General features: G+C 40.6%; 2 protein-coding genes across 8 annotated transcripts; one reads left to right on the top strand and one right to left on the bottom strand.

Annotated features, from left to right (window-relative positions):
- Positions 1 to 14: 14 nt before the first annotated feature.
- Positions 15 to 4,341, bottom strand: cnbpa (CCHC-type zinc finger, nucleic acid binding protein a). Of its 3 annotated transcripts, none has more exons than XM_069723480.1 (5): positions 4,245 to 4,341; positions 1,902 to 2,022; positions 1,569 to 1,634; positions 1,239 to 1,437; positions 15 to 1,019 (listed from the first exon to the last, which is right to left on the bottom strand). In XM_069723480.1, the coding sequence occupies exons 2-5, from the start codon at positions 2,017 to 2,019 to the stop codon at positions 902 to 904; spliced, it is 501 nt and encodes a 166-aa protein (XP_069579581.1). In that variant the 5' UTR covers positions 2,020 to 2,022; positions 4,245 to 4,341; the 3' UTR covers positions 15 to 901. The 3 variants fall into 3 exon arrangements, with proteins under 3 accessions (XP_069579581.1, XP_069579567.1, XP_069579573.1); XM_069723466.1 differs by lacking the exon at positions 4,245 to 4,341 and adding an exon at positions 2,990 to 3,376; XM_069723472.1 differs by lacking the exon at positions 4,245 to 4,341 and adding an exon at positions 2,990 to 3,375 and having other exon boundaries at positions 1,908 to 2,022.
- raf1a (Raf-1 proto-oncogene, serine/threonine kinase a) lies at positions 3,896 to 19,231 on the top strand. 5 transcript variants are annotated; one of them, XM_069723439.1, is made up of 19 exons: positions 3,896 to 4,086; positions 6,787 to 6,888; positions 9,745 to 9,962; positions 10,149 to 10,261; positions 10,392 to 10,494; positions 10,592 to 10,749; positions 11,144 to 11,233; positions 13,121 to 13,274; positions 13,756 to 13,875; positions 14,044 to 14,068; positions 15,134 to 15,249; positions 15,403 to 15,520; positions 15,669 to 15,753; positions 15,940 to 16,116; positions 16,202 to 16,248; positions 16,379 to 16,497; positions 16,784 to 16,915; positions 17,813 to 17,947; positions 18,039 to 19,231. In XM_069723439.1, exons 3-19 carry the CDS (start codon positions 9,762 to 9,764, stop codon positions 18,177 to 18,179), a joined length of 2,034 nt encoding a protein of 677 aa, XP_069579540.1. In that variant the 5' UTR covers positions 3,896 to 4,086; positions 6,787 to 6,888; positions 9,745 to 9,761; the 3' UTR covers positions 18,180 to 19,231. The 5 variants fall into 5 exon arrangements, with proteins under 5 accessions (XP_069579540.1, XP_069579532.1, XP_069579546.1 ...); XM_069723431.1 differs by lacking the exon at positions 3,896 to 4,086 and having other exon boundaries at positions 5,428 to 6,888; XM_069723445.1 differs by lacking the exons at positions 3,896 to 4,086; positions 6,787 to 6,888 and adding an exon at positions 7,549 to 8,040 and having other exon boundaries at positions 13,756 to 13,815.
- Positions 19,232 to 20,463: the final 1,232 nt, after the last annotated feature.

The following is a 20,463-nucleotide window of genomic DNA, read 5'->3' as shown; positions in this document are numbered from 1 at the left end:
GATGATAAACCTCCTCCCCGTGCTCCTCCAGCTTTATTGATAGTTTAAAATTACATTTCTATTTTCTAGGACTTCAGTTGCACTTTCCTTCCGACTTAAAAACTGAGTACAAGCAAATGGTATTTATACAGTAGTCTAAGTGATATTGTACAAAAATAACATTTTGAATTCTGTGAAAACATTTTTCATTCCCAAATAACTCCTAATTCTGCTGTTCTGACAACTGTTCTTGATGTTAAATTTTGCCATGGTAAAAAAAAAGAAAAAAAAAAGGAAAATAAAAATTCCAAAGCCATTTTTAAAGGAAAAGTCTACCTTGGACTACCAAGTGATATTTAAATTGTAAACAGATTTCTATAAAAGAGCATGTTTCTTTTAATACCTTCAAAATTTTTATATCATAGTAATATAACATGTAGTTTGTTATCGCCCACTTAGCTGCTTGTAGGGCTGAAATGCATCATATTATGAACTGTTTCCATGTCATACTCTCGGCCAACTCATATCCCACTAAAACAAACCAAAATAACCGTAAATGGAAGTTTGGTTTCCATTTACTCCCTTCTTTATCTCATTTTACTGAGATTCACTTCCACAAGCTCAGAGGTCCTATAGATTCCCATGTGTTTAGTCCCATTTATTCATCTCTGATCACCAGTGGCTTGGAAAGGGGGGTTCTTTAACAAAGCATTATACATAACACCGCTACCAAACTAAAACATTTTTGTATTGAATGCAGAAAGATATTTTTTTCACCCCTTTCATTGTATTACATGTCGAGAGGCTCACTGGCCTGGGACTAGCCTCTGTTAGCCAACCTTTGGCCAGTGAAGAGGATTCAGAGAAAATAATACAACCAACCATCAATCTGAAAAAAAGGAGGGGCAACAGAGGGCACTGATTATGCGGTGGCTTCAATGGTGCACTCTTTTGCCAGGTGGCCGGCCTTTCCGCAGTTGTAGCAGTTAGTCTCACTGGCTTTACTGCAGTGCACAGCGACGTGACCAATCTCACCACACCTACAAGAGACAACAGGAACTTCAGTGAGGGACAATAAAGGGGAAACCAACAAAAAAAAAGTGACAGAAAGTTTTGCACAATAAGCTTTCTTTAAAGGTTTAAATAGAGAACAGGGATATCAAATAATTGCATTCAGACTATAACGCTGGCCTTGTAACTTGTTAAAAAAAAAAAGAAAAAAAAAAAGGAAAAGAAAGAAGGAAAAAAAAAAGACTTACCTGTAACATTTCACCTTGTCACAAAGTTTCTGGATGTGGCCAAACCCACCGCAGGAGTAGCACTTCTGCTCATCAGCATGGTCACAGTCACGGGCCATGTGGCCAGCTTTGCCGCAGGTGTAGCAGAGCTGCTCCCTCTCCTTTTTGGGCTCCTTGCAGTCCCGGGAAATGTGGCCACTCCTGTGGCAGTTGTAGCACGCTGAACAAGAAGAACAAAAGAGTTCATTTTTAGGGAATCTTAGGGGAAACCATGTGTACGATGAAAATTCAACTGTTCACAAAAATACAACTTCACACTAACTAGAAATGGAAAAGAAAGAAGATGCACACCATCCTCAGTTTGGTCACAGTCCCTGGCCATATGTCCTTGGTCTCCACACCGATAACAGAACAGCTCTGTAATGACACAGAAGCACAAGTAAGCAGGATGAAAAGAAGGCAACAGTATTGGAATTTTTCTTTTCTAGTTTTACATGAACTTTGAATGTGATTCTTCTGGAATAATTTCAGTATGCACATTAGAAAAGCTGTACCTATAACCGCCAGTGACGACAATCCCCAAACTACAGCTACAAGTGCAAATAATATCACCACTACTACAAGAAAAAAAAAAGTATGTGCTAATTATCCTATACTAGGTGTGGCCAGGATAGTAGATAGTACCCTTGCCTCGTCCCCGGCCCCTGCCACGTCCACGTGTGCCACTGGCATTAGGGCAATGCTTGACCCAATGCCCGGAGCGGCCGCATCCGAAGCACTCGCTGTTGCTGCTCATCTCCATTACCTAAACAAAAACAAAACAACAAACAAAACAAAAATCAGTAAACAGAATTCTGTTTGTAACAAAATTGTTCCAAGCATTTATTAACTTGCACACAGTCTACACGAGGTGCATTTCAGCTGCGTTTTCCAGCTGTCCGTCTAACCGAGCTTTCACACACAAGACATTTTACTTCCAGGGATTGGATATTATCTTGGCTTGCACCACCCTGATTTTCCACAAGGTTTTGTGTTAACTAAATCCAGCTTTGAACCCTCTAAAAGGCCGTCCTCTTATCAGAAGGCAGACAGAAAGTGGTGTGTGTGTGTGTAGGCCAGTGATGAACATGTGCACTATAATCATACCATTCACTGGCCATTACTGAGAGGATATGCTTACCAGTTTATATTTCTCATTTTCAAAATTAGGGCTCAACTAAAGCTCAGAAAGGTTGCTCTTGTTTAGCAATTAAGCTGCTTGTTAAAACCTAAAAGCAGTTACAACTCATTACTCTGGTCACTGATGGCTAAATCTCTCTCAACTACTTACAATCAGACCGACATAATGCCATTTGGCTCGACACTCATATTAAACCGAGACATATTAGGTGCAAAAAGCTTGTCTGGCAATCACACTTTTATTTTATCCGATACAGCTGTTTACACCAATGAAAAACAAGCTGTGTCATCAAAGGTGATTCAGTCATGGACATAATTCAGGAACACTTTTTTTTTATATATATATAATGTAGTTCTTCAAATTGCAGTAATTTCAATACTGTTTTTTAACATCTGATTCAAACAAACACAATTTATACACCAGAGCTGTAAGACTCAGTCTAGCATGATGGACTAACCAGCGGGATCTAATCTACGATCAAACAGAGGGGAGTACTTTTTCCTTTAAAAAAAAAAAAAAAAAAAAAAAAAAAAAAAAAGCTGCAGCCTACCTGGCCATCCTACTACAAGTAACTACTACCGAGCTAACTTACGGTCTTCCTCTGTGGGCTCATGATTTGCTCGCCATAGGTCAAACTTCGGTTTGCTGACAGGGCTGAAGACATCAAGTCGGGAACAATTCGAGTTAATGAGTAATCACGTCCTCAAAAGACGACGACGACGAGGACGAGGAGGAGGCAGCTGGGTTTAAAAAAGACTTCACGTGGTCAAGACCGCAACGTGTAACTTGTTGATTGTAAGATGGGTCAAATCAAATGCAACATGGGGCGTAAACTTACAGCTCGAGTCGCGTTTATCTATTTAAAACGTGTCTTTTCTCCCCTGCCACGCGAGTTTTTCCCCCAAAAAGGATCCTCGACCATTTGATCCATTAAAATCGCAGCACGCTGCTCGTCTCGCCACAGGAAAAAAAAAAAAAAAAAACCGAGCACGGACGCACGCCGCGGACGGTCTTGCTAACTTGGGGAGCGCGCTAGCTTCAGAGGGGGCAGCACGTCGCATCGTGTTATGTTTGATTATTTTTATTTATTTATTTATTTTTACATCTGCGGAAGACAACAAAAGACGAGGTCCAACTAAGATTAAGACGCCTTCGAACTGGTTTTAAAACGTAAAATAAATTAAAAAAAAAGGGGGGGGGGGGGGGGGAGTCGACGGACCCTCTTGTTTCCAAGTACGCGGACCGGATGATGTGATTTCCGAAACGTTTCGGCGTTTACAGAAGCAGAAATCAAATACCGAAAAGAGGAAAAAAAAAAAAAAAGGGGTTGAAGCTACGCTAACGCTGGCCTAGTCACGTTGACTCTCCAGCGTACTCGCGAGACACTTGTGCTTTGCTGGGCTAGCGCGCAAGCTACCTCACGACCACGACCCGAGAAGCGCGGTTCGGTCGACGACCCGAGCCCTACTTTTCTCCAGCGAGAAGCGCGTCGACCCGGCACATGTTGCGATAAGTGTTTACGTTAGATGCTTTTTCGACGGCCGTTCGAGTGACTGTAGCGTAAAAGCCCCCAAAAAATTCCCGCGCAGGGGGCGCAAACACCAAAGTCGTTGTGACGAGCTAACTGCTAGCGGGCCTGACCGACCCGAGAACCCGATGCTTCCATTAAAGTGAGACCAAACCAAACCCGTACGTATACACAAAAGAAATGGGATTGGAAGAGAGAGAGAAAAAACCAACCCCGCGTTGTTTACCGCTATTACCGCTTTTAACACGCTGCAGTTTCGACGTTAATAGACATACAACAGCTATTGATTAAATTCCTTTCAATGCCTTTTATTGCTTACCTTGATGGCTACCTAGCTATGTCAGTGTTTACGCCTCCTTCTTTGCGCTACATGCGGTGTGAGCAGGAGTTCCTGAAGTGTCATTCACAGGATCCAGTAAAAAACCTGCACAGTCATTGGCCACATACTCTGCAAGCAGCCAATCAGGCACGAGAGTGTCTGGACACCGCCTCTATGAATCAGCCAATCATGGACAGGGAAAGGTTCTTTTTTCCTTAATCGACTGACCCTAATTTATCCACCTCATTTTTTTTTTTAACATTTTAAACTTCCTAAATTGACAAACCACAGATAATGTTACAGCCCATACAATAGGAATATACTTGCTACTTCTACTACGACTGCAACTAAACATACTGCTTTTATTCATAATAATTCACACTATATTTCCCTAAAATCAAGAAAATTCTATATATAAGACTGTTCTTCACATTGTAACAGTAAACTTGAAATATTTTCCTCTGACCACTATTGTTTGTCAGGTAGCCTCAATTTATTCATGGTAATTTGCTTGAGATAAATGTGTGTATTAAGGTTAAGGTTTCTGTGAGCCATTTCAAGCACCGGTGGAAGAAGTATTGAAATCCTTTACTTAAGTAAAAGTACCAATACAGCAATGTGAAAATACTCCATTATAAGTAAAAGCCCTGCATGAAAAAACCTACTTAAGTAACACTACACAAGTATCAGGAGAAAGTATAGTAAAAAGTATCATAATAAAAGTCATGGTTTGGTCGCTCTGACCAAATGATGACATCATTAGATTGATACTGTTGGAGCTGCTGCAGGTGGAGCTAGTTTGAACGATTTTATATCCAGTTCAATATTCAGGGACACCAAATAAATGCAAGGATCCATGAGATGATTACTAAAACAAAATTCTGATATGCACAAATTAGTTTCCAGTTTTTGGACTTTTTTTTCTCTTCTCTGATTTTTTTTTTTTTTTGTGAGATAAGGGATCAATTGAACATTTATTAAAATTAGACAGTTTGTCAACAACTCATCTGAAATGTGACCCTGACTATACAGGTATTTTTCATAAGATGTCAAAAGACAAAAAAAAATAGGAAACCACTAGTTTAATTTTTTAACAATGTGTTGTATTTGATTGTTAAATCTTCATTTGAAAAAAATAAAGCTGTCAGATAAATGTAGTGAAAGTAGATAGTACAATATTTCCCTTTTGAACAGGAGTGGAGTTGAAGTATGAAGTAGCTTGAAATGGAAATACTCAAGTAAAACGACTCAAAACTGTACTTAATATTTAAGTAAATGTACTTAATTACTTTCTACCACTGGTTTCAAGATCATACTCATATATGTGCCAAGACTGTAGCCTGATGTACTGTCTCTAATCTCCTTGGTTCTTCCTTTCAACTAACCATCTTGATTGCTACAATTTTATTTAATTAAATCAACAACAGAGATGAAGGCAGATCCCAGAAGTAGCTTTGTTTACAGAATCATTGCAAGGACCTGTATATATTTCACTGAGATGAAAAATGTTTACATAAATTTGAAGTAAAAAGGGGATTTTCTGTCTATAAAAAAAGTATTATATTTATAATAAGAGTATTATTAGAATATTTATCAAGAATTATTATCCAAAATCACAGATAATTATGACAATAGTTTATTGAATAAAAGGCTACATTAAAAAAAAAAAAAAAAAAAGTTTCTACAAAACACAAAAATATTTTTTCTACCTTTTCAACACCCATGAAATGCAAAATTATAGGCTATCAAGCTCGTTTGTAAATGCCCTAAAGTTAATTATTGAAACCCTCAAAATATTTCTGAAAACTTTTAATGCGAATGTCAATAGGCCTAAAATAAGGGAAAACAATTATACAATGGTGTGTGTTTCAAACTTAATTTCACCAATGCATTATTGTATAACCCCCATTATTTAATGAGTCACGATTGCATCACATTTAGAATTCAAGAAGACCGGTAGAGACACAATCCTTGAGAGCTGCAAGCATCTCAGCTAACTGGCCTGAGTGCTCTGCCAGATCAATAAGTGGGAAAGATTCGTTGGTCTCAGTCTTAAGGTGGCGTTGCCTGTAAAGCTCGGAGAGCAGCTTATCATTTCTGTGGTCTTCATTTTTAAGCTGAAAACATGCAATGCAAAGCAGGTAAAAATATTACAACTTGTGATGCGTATGTCTGAATTGATTAGGCCACGTATGATCTAGCGCACTGATTGAAACACAGTGGTGCGCTTGCATGTGGGGTGGAGCACCTTAAAACACTCCACAATGACAAAGCCCTGCCCTCATCCTCATAGAAACAGTATTTGGTGTTTCTGTTACATGTTAGATTGAATATCTGTCAGAAGCTCATTTTGGAAAAAAGAAGCCTAAACTGTCCTTCAGATATAGAATGAAAGTACAATTTGCTGTTAGACAATAATGTAGCATGGGTTTTTGATTTGGGCATCGAGTTCAAACTGTCTGCTGCTGCTTTATGGAAACAATGCTGAATCCATCAAGCTATTTTGGCCGGGATGTTGTTGATGAGGCTGTTTTATTCTCAGATGGTGTCAACTCCAGCTAGCTGAAAGGACCCTATGAGCCATCTGTGTTTAGGGAACCTCAGGGGACCCACACCGGGATGCTACAGAGATGGTGAACACATGGTGAGTGCACAGGTTTCACAGTGACATCTGCTTCAGGGCCACAGACTAAGCTGTGGTCTTGGCTGAGAGAAACGGTTGGGATGTTTTGGAAAAACACACAAGAAATCCAATGTAAATGAATGAATTATACATTTCTGCCCGCTGAGCATAGATATGTTTGGGACTCTAACCACGCGTCTTTATTGTCTTTTTCGACCGGATGTGTAAAATGGGACATAAACAGGAGAAAAGCTACTAAATCATTTCTAAGGTTTACAATGCTGCAGTGCTCCTGTTTGTCCAGATGATGGCGGACTTGAAGTTAATATGGATTCCTCCAAACCGGTAGTGGGTTGATTTGTTGGTTTTCAAAAGATAGGCAACTGTAAAATCTGCTATTTTAAAAGATGTGCATTTAAAACTATGTTTATGATAAATAACATTTGCGAGAAATTAACATTTGTACGTATGAGCTCATCAGACTTTAGCCTTAAAGGCGACTTAGGCTACTTAATATGACTTTATATATGTAAAATACGATTATATCAAGATGATCAACTTTTTAAAAATCAGCTGTGGCCTTTTTAATGTGCAAAAACAAGAGTATCGCCGGAGTGGGAGGGCTTAAGTTTGTGCGCAATGAGTGATGCTTTGCAACTCTTGTTATGACTGCAAGGTCCTGTTTCAATCACTGGCGTCAGACGGACGCACGACACCAACTCAAACCGCTTCACCTTCTCTCGAACAACGTAAATATTGATTTGAAAAAAGCGGAGCAAACAGCGAGCTGCTTTTGGGGAGTTTTAATTTGAAAGTGCTTCGCGAGAGGACGCCAAGAATATCCCCTCGTCGTGTCACTTTGACGGTCCAACGGATTTTTTTTTTTTTTTTTCGCTTTCACCACGACTGGGAGATAACAACTTTTCTTCTGTTATTTCCAGTGGTTCGTATAAAAAGAAACCCTCCTGTGACCTTCGCGTCTTACATGAATGCAACATTTACCGGATACAACATTGTTTGATACAATTTCGGGACCTTTACTGACGTCGACTTTTCTTTCTTTCTTCTTTTTTTTTTTCCTCTTTTCTTTGAATGCGTTGCAAATATGATGATGTCACCGACGCCACTTTTTCCTGAAGTTATGGCGGAGCACAACTTTTTTAACTTCTCTTGGTGAGCATACAACAAACAGCCTTCTGGCTCCCGAGAATTTCTTCCTCCTTGACTCCTGTTTAAGTCGCTGACTATGACCGAGGCACGCAACCGACAAAATGCATCAGTTTGAACGAGTGGACATTGAATGGAGGGCGAAAAGAGGAGCCGTGCAGTAAAGTTTAACGTTACAGTCCGCCTCTGAGGGCCTTCAGGCAATCTCAGTTATAACTGGATCTACCAGGCCTTATTGCAAACAAACGTAGCAACCGATAGCTTCTATAGCCGTGCAAATCCTGCATGCCTTGTAGTCTTTTTTTTTTTTTTTTTTTTTTTTTTTTAGTTATAAGTATAATTCGATTGGGACTCCATTGAAAGCGTTCAAACCTGCAGTTGAGTGCTTCTCTGTATAACTGCTGACATTGATCTCACCTACATTTATGACTTTGAACGCTTCAGTCAAGTCACAGAAACTTTTCTGTGGATGTAACACTGACGTGGTGTTATTTAGACTGACCTGCTGTAAGCAGATGGGAGTAAAGTCTAATTCTTCGAACATGTTGGTGCCCTTTCCTGGGGGTGGGGGGGAATCACAGCTCTGGTTTTGAACACAATTCCAGCAGCATGGTGGGGAAGGTGGAGGTAGAGCCACAATTTCCAAGTTCCTGCTTTTTTTTTGTTGGTCTGTACTACTGACAACCCAGTATGTCTGCTGTGACAGCTAACCACTAACTCTACGGTAAATCATCTCTGCAGTGTATTTGTGTAAGGCACAGCAGAGATCATTAGGAGTTCTTGTGGTATGGAAGTAGACATGCCAAATGTGAGGACCAAGAATCATAAACAAAACAAAAAAAAATCCTTCTATGTATATGTTGAAGAAAAACAAAGAAGAGGGACACTATTTGTTTGCGATGGTTAAATCCAGTTTGAGTTGTAACAAATGCAGGTTGTGTTTTTTTCAAGCCTAGTTAACATGTTTTTCAAAAAGCACAAGTTGTTCTTTAGAATTTTTTTTCATTAGCTTACCAGTATTTTTCCATTTCCTAAAGTCCTCGGCCTCTTTATCTAAATAGACCTTTTCTTGAAATATTGCATTCCTTTGCTGTGTGTTGTGTATTGGTGAGCTTCAGGAGTCTGCTGGCTGAAAGCCTGCCATACTGTCAGTAACACAACTGACCTCTGTGGTGGCCTGAGGTGTGTTTGTCTACATTGTTCTGCAGTTTTCTTTACAAAAAAAATTTAGATTTTTTTAATATTTTTTTTTAATGCAATTTTTATGATAAAAAGACAAAACCCTTTATGTGGTACTTTATAAATTACAGCTATAGTTTGATCAAGTGTAGGCTAATTTTCAGGGTTTAATAAGAACAAAGGACTAGTAAACAGGTTGCAAGTCACACTTTTGAAATAATTGCTTCTTACATATCTTAAATTACCCGAATGGTGCCATGATCCAACAAGGTTGCACTTGGTGAGATTGGTGCTAGATATTACATCAAACATGCGGTTGATGTCATAACCTAAATCTATCTTGGTTTTGCTATTTTTTTTACGCCTTTCTGTATCAAAGGAATAGCAATTTAAACACGATTGATGAGCAATTAAACCTCATTATCATCATGAAAAATATTTGCATTTGGTGTCATGTTGTTGGCTTGTCTTTCACACATTGCACACCTCCAATATTTGTAGAATGAAACAAATGTGATTTTTTTTTTTTAGACTTTTTGGCTTTACTAATGGAGCACCTTCAGGGAGCGTGGAAGACCCTGAGTAATGGCTTCGGAATGAAGGACTCTACGTTTGAGGGCCCCTGCCTGTCCCCCACCCTGGTCCAGGGCTTTACCTGCCAGCGTCGCTCCTCAGATGACAGCAAGATGCCGGACTCGAGGACCAGCAGCACTATCCGCGTCTACCTCCCAAACCAGCAGCGCACTGTGGTGAGTTGATTTCTGCTGAAGGTAGAAGATGACATACCGGCGCCTCGGACAGTTTTGATACCTTGATTCAATTAAGGCAAAAAAAAAAAAAAATACTAGATTGGTACAAAGTTATTTAAAGACATATGGATATGCTTATACCCTGGCAGGCACAAAAGAACTTGATGTATTTTTTCCGTCTCTCAGGTAAACGTGCGACCAGGTATGACTCTTCACAACTGCCTGATTAAAGCGTTGAAGGTGCGAGGTCTGCAGCCTCAGTGCTGCGCTGTCTTCAGGCTGCATCCAGGACAGAGGAGGTGAGTTCAGGACTGTTGTGTATTTGTAAACAGTCATAATGAGACCAGAGAATCACAACTTGTTTAGATCACACACCTACTGGCTGCAGATAATTTATCCAATTTTTTTTGGTCTTTTTTTCTTTATTAGTAAAAAATTTCGGATGGATTGGAATACTGATTCGACCTCACTGATCGGGGAGGAGCTGCTGGTGGAGGTTTTAGATCATGTTCCTTTGACGACGCATAATTTTGTGGGTACCCGAAGCCATTTACAGTATCCTCAACACTAAAAAAAAAAAAGTGTCACTGCTAAATAAATAAATTCACCTTGTTTTCTGTACTTCTCAGGTTCGGAAAACATACCTGAAACTAGCGTTCTGTGATATTTGCCAGAAGTTTCTTTTGAATGGTTTCCGCTGCCAAACGTGTGGCTACAAATTCCACGAGCATTGTAGCACCAAAGTGCCCACGATGTGCGTGGACTGGAGCAATATCAGACAGCTCCTGTAAGTATGCAAAATACATATTTTCCATTCTTAACACATTCTCTGCATGGAAGCTTATGATTTAATGTTAAAATGATGAAATATGAAGAAGAATTCATAATGCTGCCAAGATTAAAAAGGAAAAGCAAGTTCTCCTGATACTACAGCTCTCGTGTTTAGGTAGTCATATTTTTGCATATTTGCACTCAGAATAGATTCTTGTCAGTTTTGTTTTGCGTGCAGGCTGTAGGATTGACTAATATTTTCTAGATCCATATCATTGACACGAGAGAGATAAGACCTTTTACCTGACGATCATGTAGTCTATAGCAGTCAGCTGTTATTTCTTTAAGCACTCACACATACCCGGGAACTGCATGGTGTTGAGTTAGTCATGCTCCGGTTCTATCTTCAGGTTGTGTCCAACACCAGGTGAGAGCGGCGCTCCGTCCCTGCCATCGCTGACATCCAGGCGGATGAGGGAATCCTTAACACGGTTTCCAAGGTGAGGAAAAGTTTTGTCTTCAATCTATCTGTAACTTATCCCCCTTCTGTTTTTATTTTTTTTTTTTTTTTTAATTTTATACTCATCCATGGACAACATTTAAAGTTTATGAACATCTACTGTGGCTATGACAGAGGAGGACATGTGATTGCAAAATTGAGGCCCTCTGTTTTTATTAGCAAAGAAGAGTAAAATAAAAACAAATTCGTAAAGGTGCCAAAAGTTCTGTTCACATTTCGTGTTAGTCACCATTGTGTGTATCTTTGAGCTCTCATTAACGTGTTTAATGGGTTTTTTCCCCCTCATAAAACATTTGCAAAATAGATTTTTGAAGTGCTTTAAATCCTGTATTGTTAAAATCAATGTTTACTTGCTAATAGTTTTGTTCTCTGTTGTCTTTATTGCTGAGTTGCTGCATATTTTGGCATGTCACCACCTCCTTTGAATCAGTGTGAAACCATTGGCAGACTCGTGTGGGTGTGTCCATGTGTGTTATTGTGAGTGTGACTGAGCTAAACATAAACGCAGACTTGCTTATGTAAAAACAGCTCTGTAGTGGTAAATAAAATCAACAGGCAAACTACAATGTAAACACATTTACTGTTGTGTGACGGTGAACTTTTTGCTTAGATAAATAAGCACTTGACGGTATCACCCACTCTAGTGCTCCTCCGGGGATCATTCTAGTTATAGTTGGATATGAAAGAACAAGAAAATACTGAAATTATTATTATTTTCTTCTAGGTGGATTGCTGGATGATAAAACTGAGGTGTTGGAGGAGTGTACTGTATACAGGAGTTGAGACGCATTGACAAGCAGTCAATTGTGTTATTTGTCATGCTTGAATGCAAGACAATTGTAGTTATGTTGTAACTTCTAAAGGACCTTAACCGTAATTGAATCCAATCCTGTTTTTAATGACCTCCTCAGCTTTATTGGGGCTTACCAATGCTTACCAATCCAAGGGCTGACGTAACGAGATGTGAAAAGAGTCTGTTGTTTCAGGAGCACTTGAAATGGTTAAAAAGCACCCGGAGCTGCCAAATTAGCTCTCCTCAAAGTATCAAGTTGTTCCATGTCGAGCACTTTCAAGTTCTGTTTTGAAACACTGTTTTGTGTTGCCAAAAGAGAGATTGTTCGAAAGGAGTGCGCTCCGTGTTTGTAGGTGTGATATAATATGATCCCTTGTTTAAATACGTCATTCAGCTGGAGTTCCACTGTCCTCATTTTAACTAGAAGCTACAGCACAGTACAGTTAGTCCAGTCACAGAAGCTTACTGGACAAACTTCAAAGCTGGAAGTTTTATGTATAGACAATTGGCACAATGCTCACATGTTTGTGAATATTAAAACTTGTGAAAATTAGATTTTGTGCTGGTAAGTAAACATCTCAAAGTCAGAGCCGTATTTGGGGTGTTTGGAGATCAACATATTTAGCTTGTGAGCTTTGTACTTTTCAACTGAGCCAATACAGATCTGGGCAAACATCAGGGGCAAAATACCTCGACAGTGTCAAGTGAGCCAAAAATGGCATTAAGGGAAAGGCTGCAATAAAACCAATAACTACTTCCCCACAAAGCTATTTTTCAGTTTTACTTTGTTCTTTTTTCTTTTTTACAGTAAGGCATGCTCCATATTGACTTTGTCTATTAGCATTCCATTGTGATGCTTGAATGCGAAAAGTGAAAGCAAATGACAAATGAAACCATAAAGCTCCCGCACCAACTACCACCACACCCATATGGTGTCCCAATTCTAAAGACGTTACAGATTTCAGCATTTGTTCCTGGTAAATGTTTGTGGTTTGTGTCATTTTGAAGCAGTGACACCCACAAAAAGAAAAAAGAAGCTCTAGCTTAATATTTGATTCTTATTCGCCCTTACAGCTCAGCCCACCGATATTCCACCCCTCATGCCTTCAACTACACCACACCTTACCCACCCACAGGCGGCGGCCTTTCCCAGAGGCAGCGCTCCACCTCCACGCCCAATGTCCACATGGTTAGCACCACCCTGCCTGTAGACAGCAGCATGATCGAGGTAACTACACACCATGTGGGCCCCTGGGGTACTCTTGTAGGTTCAGGCAGCCACTCCTAAAATATCTCATGCCAGAGATTATTCTTGCCCTCCTACGTTCTTTTCAAGCATTCCAACTATGTTCGTCTTGCTTTTCTCTACCTCTTATCTACCTCTGTGCTAAGTAATCCACCTGGACACAGTTTAGTCTGTTTTTCCTGAGTCCCCTGATGGCATCTTATTTTGACAATTCATAGTATATGCAATGTTTAACTTCCCTCTTTTCAGTTCTAGTTTCTGCTTTATTGCCACGAGTGTTCTTGCGTAATCAGCTCACAATTTTTTTTTTTATGCTTTGTAGTTTTGTATTTCCTCTTTATTGTGTCCAGGTAAAGACCTGGGCATAATTTCTGTCATTGTTCCTTCCTCACTTTCCTTTACTCTGTCCCTTTCCCTCCTGTCTCCTCACTGGCCTGTTGTATTGTACCCTACTGGGGAGTAGCTAGACTGCCTGAATACCTCCCCCAGCTCCTGGTGCCATAGATTCTGGCTGAAGAGGAAAGTAGGTATTGTGCACTTCTCCCAGTCTTTTGTTGAGGCCTCACCTGAGATTCCAGAAAAGGTTAGAAAGCAGAGTGTCTGTGTGCAGTCTGACATGACATGCCTTGCAAACAGGCTATCTGCATTCATATCTTAGTACTGCAGTCAAACCTTGAGTGACTGCGTAGCATGTGGTTCAGTGTACAAACGAGCTAACCATAACTGTGTATATCTTGTTTCATCTTCTTAGGATGCAATGCGTGATCATGACTCGGGTAAGTACCTGGTGTTCATTTCATTAACTCTGTCGTATGGTTTAGCGCTGCATCACACCTCCTCCGTAACCTTCGACACAAATATTTCATTTTGATTCTGCTTTGATTTAAAAGACAGCTATTTAAATTCAGATCTTCATTTGACTTACTGATTCGCTGTCTGTCCATCCCCTCTCCATCTACAACACAAAAACATTCTCATCACAGCATCCGACATCAAAATCTACCAGTTTAATAGTCATTAAAAAAAAAAAATAGCCTAGCAGTTGAGGGTAGTAATGGAAGGCTAAACTGAATGAGATAGATTGAACACCTTTGTTGCAACCTGATCTCACTACAGGGTAATGTGTCAGTATCACGTTTTGCTTCTCCGAGGCATAAAAACTGAGGTGCCTTAGTTTTAGCCACCAAAAACCACGTCGTTAGGGTTCGGTACAAAAACGACTTGATAAAACACAAAGCTACTTTGTTCGGGTTTGGAAAGTATTCCTTTAAAGAAATCCATGTCGTTCGTCAAATGACCTCCGTTAAATATTCCTTCTTCAGGCTTGGTGATACGTTTGTGTACTTTTCAAGCCTTGGCGAGGCAAAAGGTCCCTTTGATACAGTATCCTCTGATGGACTGATGGATGTATTGCACAATTTGGCATGGCATCAGCCCATTTGTAGTCAATCTATATATTTTCCATTCCACTGGAGACTCCTGCTCATCTGTTGAGCATCAAATGTGACATCCGCCGTTTGTTTTACCATTGCCCTTCATAGCATGCTGTTTTTACGGAGGAAAAAAAGCTCAATATATTAATACCATTTAGCATATTTTTATTTAAGTTGTTGCCATTATTTGGATATTTAGTGACATCCTTAAAATCAACGTGAAGTTGATTGTCACTAAACACTTACTACATAATGCATTGCACAGAATTCTCTTACAAATTTAGGTGACTTTCAGGTGGAAGGAATGACCTTCTTCTTATTTTAAGACCCTATATTGTGTGTACTGAATGATTTGGACAAAGCTAAGGTCTTCCATCCCTAATTTCTTTATTCTCTTTTGCTTTGTAGGGGGCAGTTCCCCCAACCAGAGCCCTACCGGCTGGACCCAGGCCCAGTCCAAAGCCCCTGCACCTGCCCAGCGAGAGAGGGCCCCATCCTTCAACAATCAGGAGAAAAATAAAATTGTAAGTTTTGTGTTTAGTCTCGTAGGATGTATGTACTGTAAATAGTTTCAGACACCTTTGTGCAGTCTTCCCCGCAGAATACTGCTTCATGATAACAGCTTATGTTTAGTTTGTGCGTCAACATTTTCTCCTTTTTGATCGCTGTTCATCCAGAGGCCTCGGGACAAGCGGGACTCCAGTTACTACTGGGAGATCGAGGCCAGCGAGGTTTATCTGCACTCCCGCATTGGTTCAGGCTCCTTTGGAACTGTATACAAAGGAAAGTGGCACGGTAGGAATGCATTACAGATCGGGCAGGGCGCTGTCAGGTGTAACACTTTCACTTTCGTTGTTAGTGTGCATGCAGCATTGTTTTTTTTAATGAGCTTTGGGGATTTTATGAGCCGAATATAACTAACCAGTGAGTGTTTTTGTTGCAGGTGATGTAGCCGTGAAAATTTTAAAGGTGGTGGACCCCACACCAGAGCAGTTCCAGGCATTCAGGAATGAAGTGGCTGTCCTAAGGTAAGAAAAAACAGTGTTTTTTTTTTTTTTTTTAGTTGTTGTTGTTGTTGTTGTTGTCGTTTTGTGTTTTACGAGCGAAAATTCTCAGCTGCAAACTGTTTAATTCTTGGTGAATCATCTTCATTGCGAACCTTTATCTTATCTTCTGTATGGTGATTTCCTCTTCCCCTCCACCTTTGTTCGCAGGAAAACACGACATGTCAACATCCTGTTGTTCATGGGCTACATGACAAAGGACAACCTGGCCATTGTGACGCAGTGGTGTGAGGGTAGCAGTCTCTACAAGCACATCCATGTCCTGGAGACTAACTTCAAGATGATCCAGCTCATAGATATTGCCAGGCAGACGGCTCAGGGCATGGAGTAAGTCACTAAAGAATGGAGCCTGTCTGATAAACCAGATTTGAAATAACTGCGTTATCATCTAATTTCTTTTCCTTATTTATAGCTATCTGCATGCAAAGAACATCATTCACCGCGACATGAAGTCCAACAGTATCCTTTCCATTGGTTTTCCAGCCTGTCTACTGGAGATAAAAGCACTTAATGCACCACAGTCCTCGTATTGTTCAGGATCTGTCTTTCCTCACTGTGTTGTAGCTGTGATTCCTTGACAGCAGTGCAGACATCTTCTTGCATGAAGGGCTAACAGTGAAAATTGGGGACTTTGGTCTTGCTACGGTGAAGGCCAGGTGGAGTGGCTCACATCAGGTGGAGCAGCCCTCCGGATCCATTCTTTGGATGGTCAGTCACACAGCTTTAAACCTTTTTCAACAGCAATGCAGTTTCTGTCAGTGTGATCATAATAAACACTTAATGAAGAGTTGGAATAAATTGGCACTTTAAGTTAGTGAGGAATAAGAAGGTTTTTAAAGTGAATGGAAAAGTGTATATTGAGGTTCCACTACAACAGTAAGATGACTACGGGGAGACCGTTTTTTTTTTTTAGTGGACAAAAAACAGTGCACACAAATAAATTCAATTAAAAAAATGTTCTCCATTATGTTTACTTGTTGTTGTGTGTTGACAGGCTCCAGAGGTTATCCGGATGCAGGATAACAATCCCTACAGCTTTCAGTCTGACGTCTATTCCTATGGAATGGTTCTGTTTGAGCTCATGACGGGAGAGCTCCCATACTCCCAGATAGCAAACAGAGATCAGGTAAAGTCAAGACACGTCATACTGTATCACATATGGCAATAGTTTAGCGGGACGGCAATGCATGTAGGTGACATTAAGATGCCATGATGAGTCTCATTTTGTCTTCTACACACTTGGTAATTGTATTTGTCTAGCACTTTTATTTTGCTCGACAAGACTTAAGGTTTGTAAGGTTTTTGCCAGACAGAGCTGCAACCCCACAATCAGACATGTGTCTAAGATCCAGTCCTCGCTGGGTCCCAGCGTCAGACTGCAAACCCAGGCCAGAAGGTGGTGGAAAGACACTGTGTTGCTGTCTGAAGGGGGTTGTGGAGCTGGCCTAAGGCCCACCATGGGACAGAGCTGGGCGCCATGGAGCCACTGGCCTAATTTTAGACTCTGTAACACAACCCTGTACGTGTGTGAGAACAGGGGTGCACCAGGGTGCATATGTGCGCGTCAGTAGGGTTTTTTTGTCCTCTCACGGGCCACAGACCTGCTCTGGATCATATCTGGCTCCCTCCTCAGTTCAGTTTACTGTGTCAGTATTCAAATGAGACTAAAGGTCTGCACAGAGTGTGCCCATAGGTAGTGTTACGATCCACTGTTGTACCCTGTTCTCCTTGATACCATAGAATGACTTTGTACTCAGCTGATCTGGCGAGCACATAGAGTACTCCTGTCATCCTTTATCTCTGCTGCATCATGCACTCATGCCTTCACAATAGCTCCAGTGTTTTAGATGTCTGTCACCTTAGACTCACCGGCCATTTTTATGAAGTACCTTTGAGACGACTGCTGATTTAGGATTGATCGGGTCTCTCCCACAGCTGCATAGACTTCAATCTGTAGTTCAACTCAAATATTTTACGATGTGATTACTCAGTCTCGTCTGCTCTCTGTGACACTTCCTCTCAGATTATCTTCATGGTGGGAAGAGGCTATCTGTCCCCAGACCTCAGTAAGCTCTACAAGAACTGCCCCAAAGCCATGAAGAGGTTGGTGGCTGACTGCATCAAGAAGATGCAGTTGGAGAGGCCGCTCTTCCCCCAGGTGAGCTACTCTCTTGGTGACATCACGCTGAATTGAGACTGTTTAATTTACCTCGACTCTATTTGTCTTCTCGTTTTTTCTGCATTTTTAGATCTTGTCCTCCATCGAGCTCCTCCAGCACGCCCTCCCGAAGATAAACCGCAGTGCCTCAGAACCGTCCCTGCACAGAGCCTCTCACACTGAGGATATCAATGCCTGTACGCTGACCTCCACTAGACTGCCTGTTTTTTAGAAACTCAGACAGCACTGCCCCTCCTCCTCCTCCTCCTCCTCCTCTCTCTCCCCACACTCACCCTCCTCCTCCTCAAAATATACACATTATTCCAAATGTTCAGTATGCCCAAATTATTTACATAAAGACGCTAATATAGACCAACAGATGTACATGCAATCAAACATAAACCCGTGCTAATCAAGAAAATATGTAAAGAAAAGAGGAGAGAAGGAAGTTCAGAGGAGTGCATCTGAGATTAACTTTTGAAGGAACTGAGCGAAGATGTGTTGAAGGATGTACAAATGAAGACGTCGGCATAAGACACACTGTGCTTATCACAGCCTGTACGAAGACGTATGCAGAGACGCTTCATGTTGGCATTGCATTTGGTATGAGTTGTAAATATATGCACGCACACCTACCTAAGACAACGATGAATGGACACTGAAGGAAATTCGAGCGTCTCTTGATTTGGATTCTGCGATATGAAGCTCGCCCTTCTATCAGGCCGACCTCGTCTCTGATAAAGAGGACTTTTTAAGCTTACCTGCCTTAAGAGGAAACAAAGCCTGGACGAAGATCCTGCACAGCTTCACCTCCTCCTGTTATCACAAAGCCGTGGGATGTAGTCCATTTAGTTGCACAGTAGAAGTTGATTTTGCATTGTCTTAAATGCTAATGAAGTAGACATGGGAAATTTTTCTCTTTTTTTTGACTTCTTTTAATTGTCTATTTTTGGGTCATTTTGGATGAATTCTAGTCTGTCAGACAGCGAGCACGAGTGATGATGGATATCTGCACATTTCAGCAAAAGCAGCGGTTATGTTTGAACAGCCTACGCAGGGGTTTCACAGCTCTGAGTAAACTGATTTGTAGATACCCACACATTCTCAACGGTTATCACGAGCTGGACCTTTGGCAGTTGTCTTAAATATTTAAAATGATTTGGAAACTAATTTGTATTTGTTTGTCGTGTCACTTTCAGGAGGTGAAACGTTTTATTGTGAACTTGGTGAGAAAGTTGTCTATTCGATATTTTAATAAAATTAAGTTAAATTCCTTTGCCAAAACAGGCTGTAAAGATCATCTTTCTTCTCTTTTTTTCCCCACTTGTTTCCTCTTTCCTCTCGTTACAGATTAGTCAACATATATTGATAATGTCGATCACTTGAACTAAATGCAGCAGTAGAAGCAGGTGACGTGGAAAGTTGACATTAGATTCTTCTTGTTCTCTTAACACAGTAAAATCCCATACATGTGCAAGACTTTGTGGCAGGGTGTAATGTTTGCTGTAACAGTGGCAACGTGGTGTAACCTCACAGGGGATCCAGTCCAGACACGCCACCAAGGGATTCCACCATTGGCTGGTGCCACCGCAACGCATAGCCACTGGCAAACTCTGTGGCACAACAATCATGGAGCAAGAGAGGGACACGCGTTGGAAAGAGAGAGGACAGTTCAATTTTGTTTTAGTGTAAACATCCAGCGTGCAGTTCCTGCTGGCCTGGACTGCTTGGTTTAGTCCCAAGTGCAAATTTATTGTAAATATGGGAATGTTTGCAGTGATCTAGAAATGGAAATAAGTATTTGGTTTTTTAAAAATATTTTATAGCTCTTATATTTGAGGCCAGTGCAAAAAAACATGACGGAAGCTTTTTGAGTTCTTTTAAATTTGAATCACATGTCTAAAAAAAAACCGCAGCACAAGGATGAAGTAGGCTTAACGTCATCCCAAGTGAAGCAACACAATAAGGGCGAAGCTTTTGGGTAACCACTACTCCTATTTTTACAACAGATCTGCTATATGTGTTTATCTGTTCTATTTCTGCATCCTGACAAGTCACACAGGCTGGTGCAGATGAAATCAACAAAGTCCCACTTCCTGATGTACAACATCTCCATCTAGTGGTTCTTCCTGAAAGATGATCACCTATAAACCAGATGAAAAAGTGTTATAAGAAAAATATGTAAGTATCAAATGGCCTCTGTTAATGATTTAAATTATATTATAAAATTGTTGATGCATCTCTGCATAAATGGCATTTTACTGCTGTAGCTGGTTGAGGTGGCGCCTCAGTGGTAAGGCTTCGTAACCATTACTTTATAAAGTGTGGTCGTTTAGGCAGGTGGTTCCAAACCCAAGGATTGAGCTACTCCAGAGGATCACGGCTTCAGATTTTGTTTTTATTTTGTATTTATTCCGTTTTAATTTAAAATATTTGTACTATTCCTGCTTCAAACAATTTTTTACCGACACAATCTTAATAGTTTAGAGAAATCACTCCCTTCATAGCGCTGTCAA

The sequence above is a fragment of the Brachyistius frenatus genome, unplaced genomic scaffold, assembly GCF_029030835.1.
Source record: "Brachyistius frenatus isolate BFR_SWC_R1_liver_20210118 unplaced genomic scaffold, ASM2903083v1 Contig_6, whole genome shotgun sequence".
Lineage (NCBI taxonomy): Eukaryota > Metazoa > Chordata > Actinopteri > Embiotocidae > Brachyistius > Brachyistius frenatus.
The sequence above is the reverse complement of the archived record's forward strand: the minus strand, read 5'-3'. Positions and strand labels throughout refer to the sequence as shown.

Coding starts and splice junctions, on each gene's coding strand:
- cnbpa (XM_069723466.1), bottom strand. CDS start 3,061: ATGTCTTCAGCCCTGTCAGCAAACCGAAGTTTGACCTATGGCGAGCAA. Junction 2,023..2,989: donor TGAGCCCACAGAGGAAGACC/GTAAGTTAGCTC, acceptor GTTTTTGTTTAG/GTAATGGAGATGAGCAGCAA. Junction 1,020..1,238: donor GACAAGGTGAAATGTTACAG/GTAAGTCTTTTT, acceptor TGTCTCTTGTAG/GTGTGGTGAGATTGGTCACG.
- raf1a (XM_069723439.1), top strand. CDS start 9,762: ATGGAGCACCTTCAGGGAGCGTGGAAGACCCTGAGTAATGGCTTCGGA. Junction 15,250..15,402: donor ATCAGGAGAAAAATAAAATT/GTAAGTTTTGTG, acceptor CTGTTCATCCAG/AGGCCTCGGGACAAGCGGGA. Junction 17,948..18,038: donor AGAGGCCGCTCTTCCCCCAG/GTGAGCTACTCT, acceptor CTGCATTTTTAG/ATCTTGTCCTCCATCGAGCT.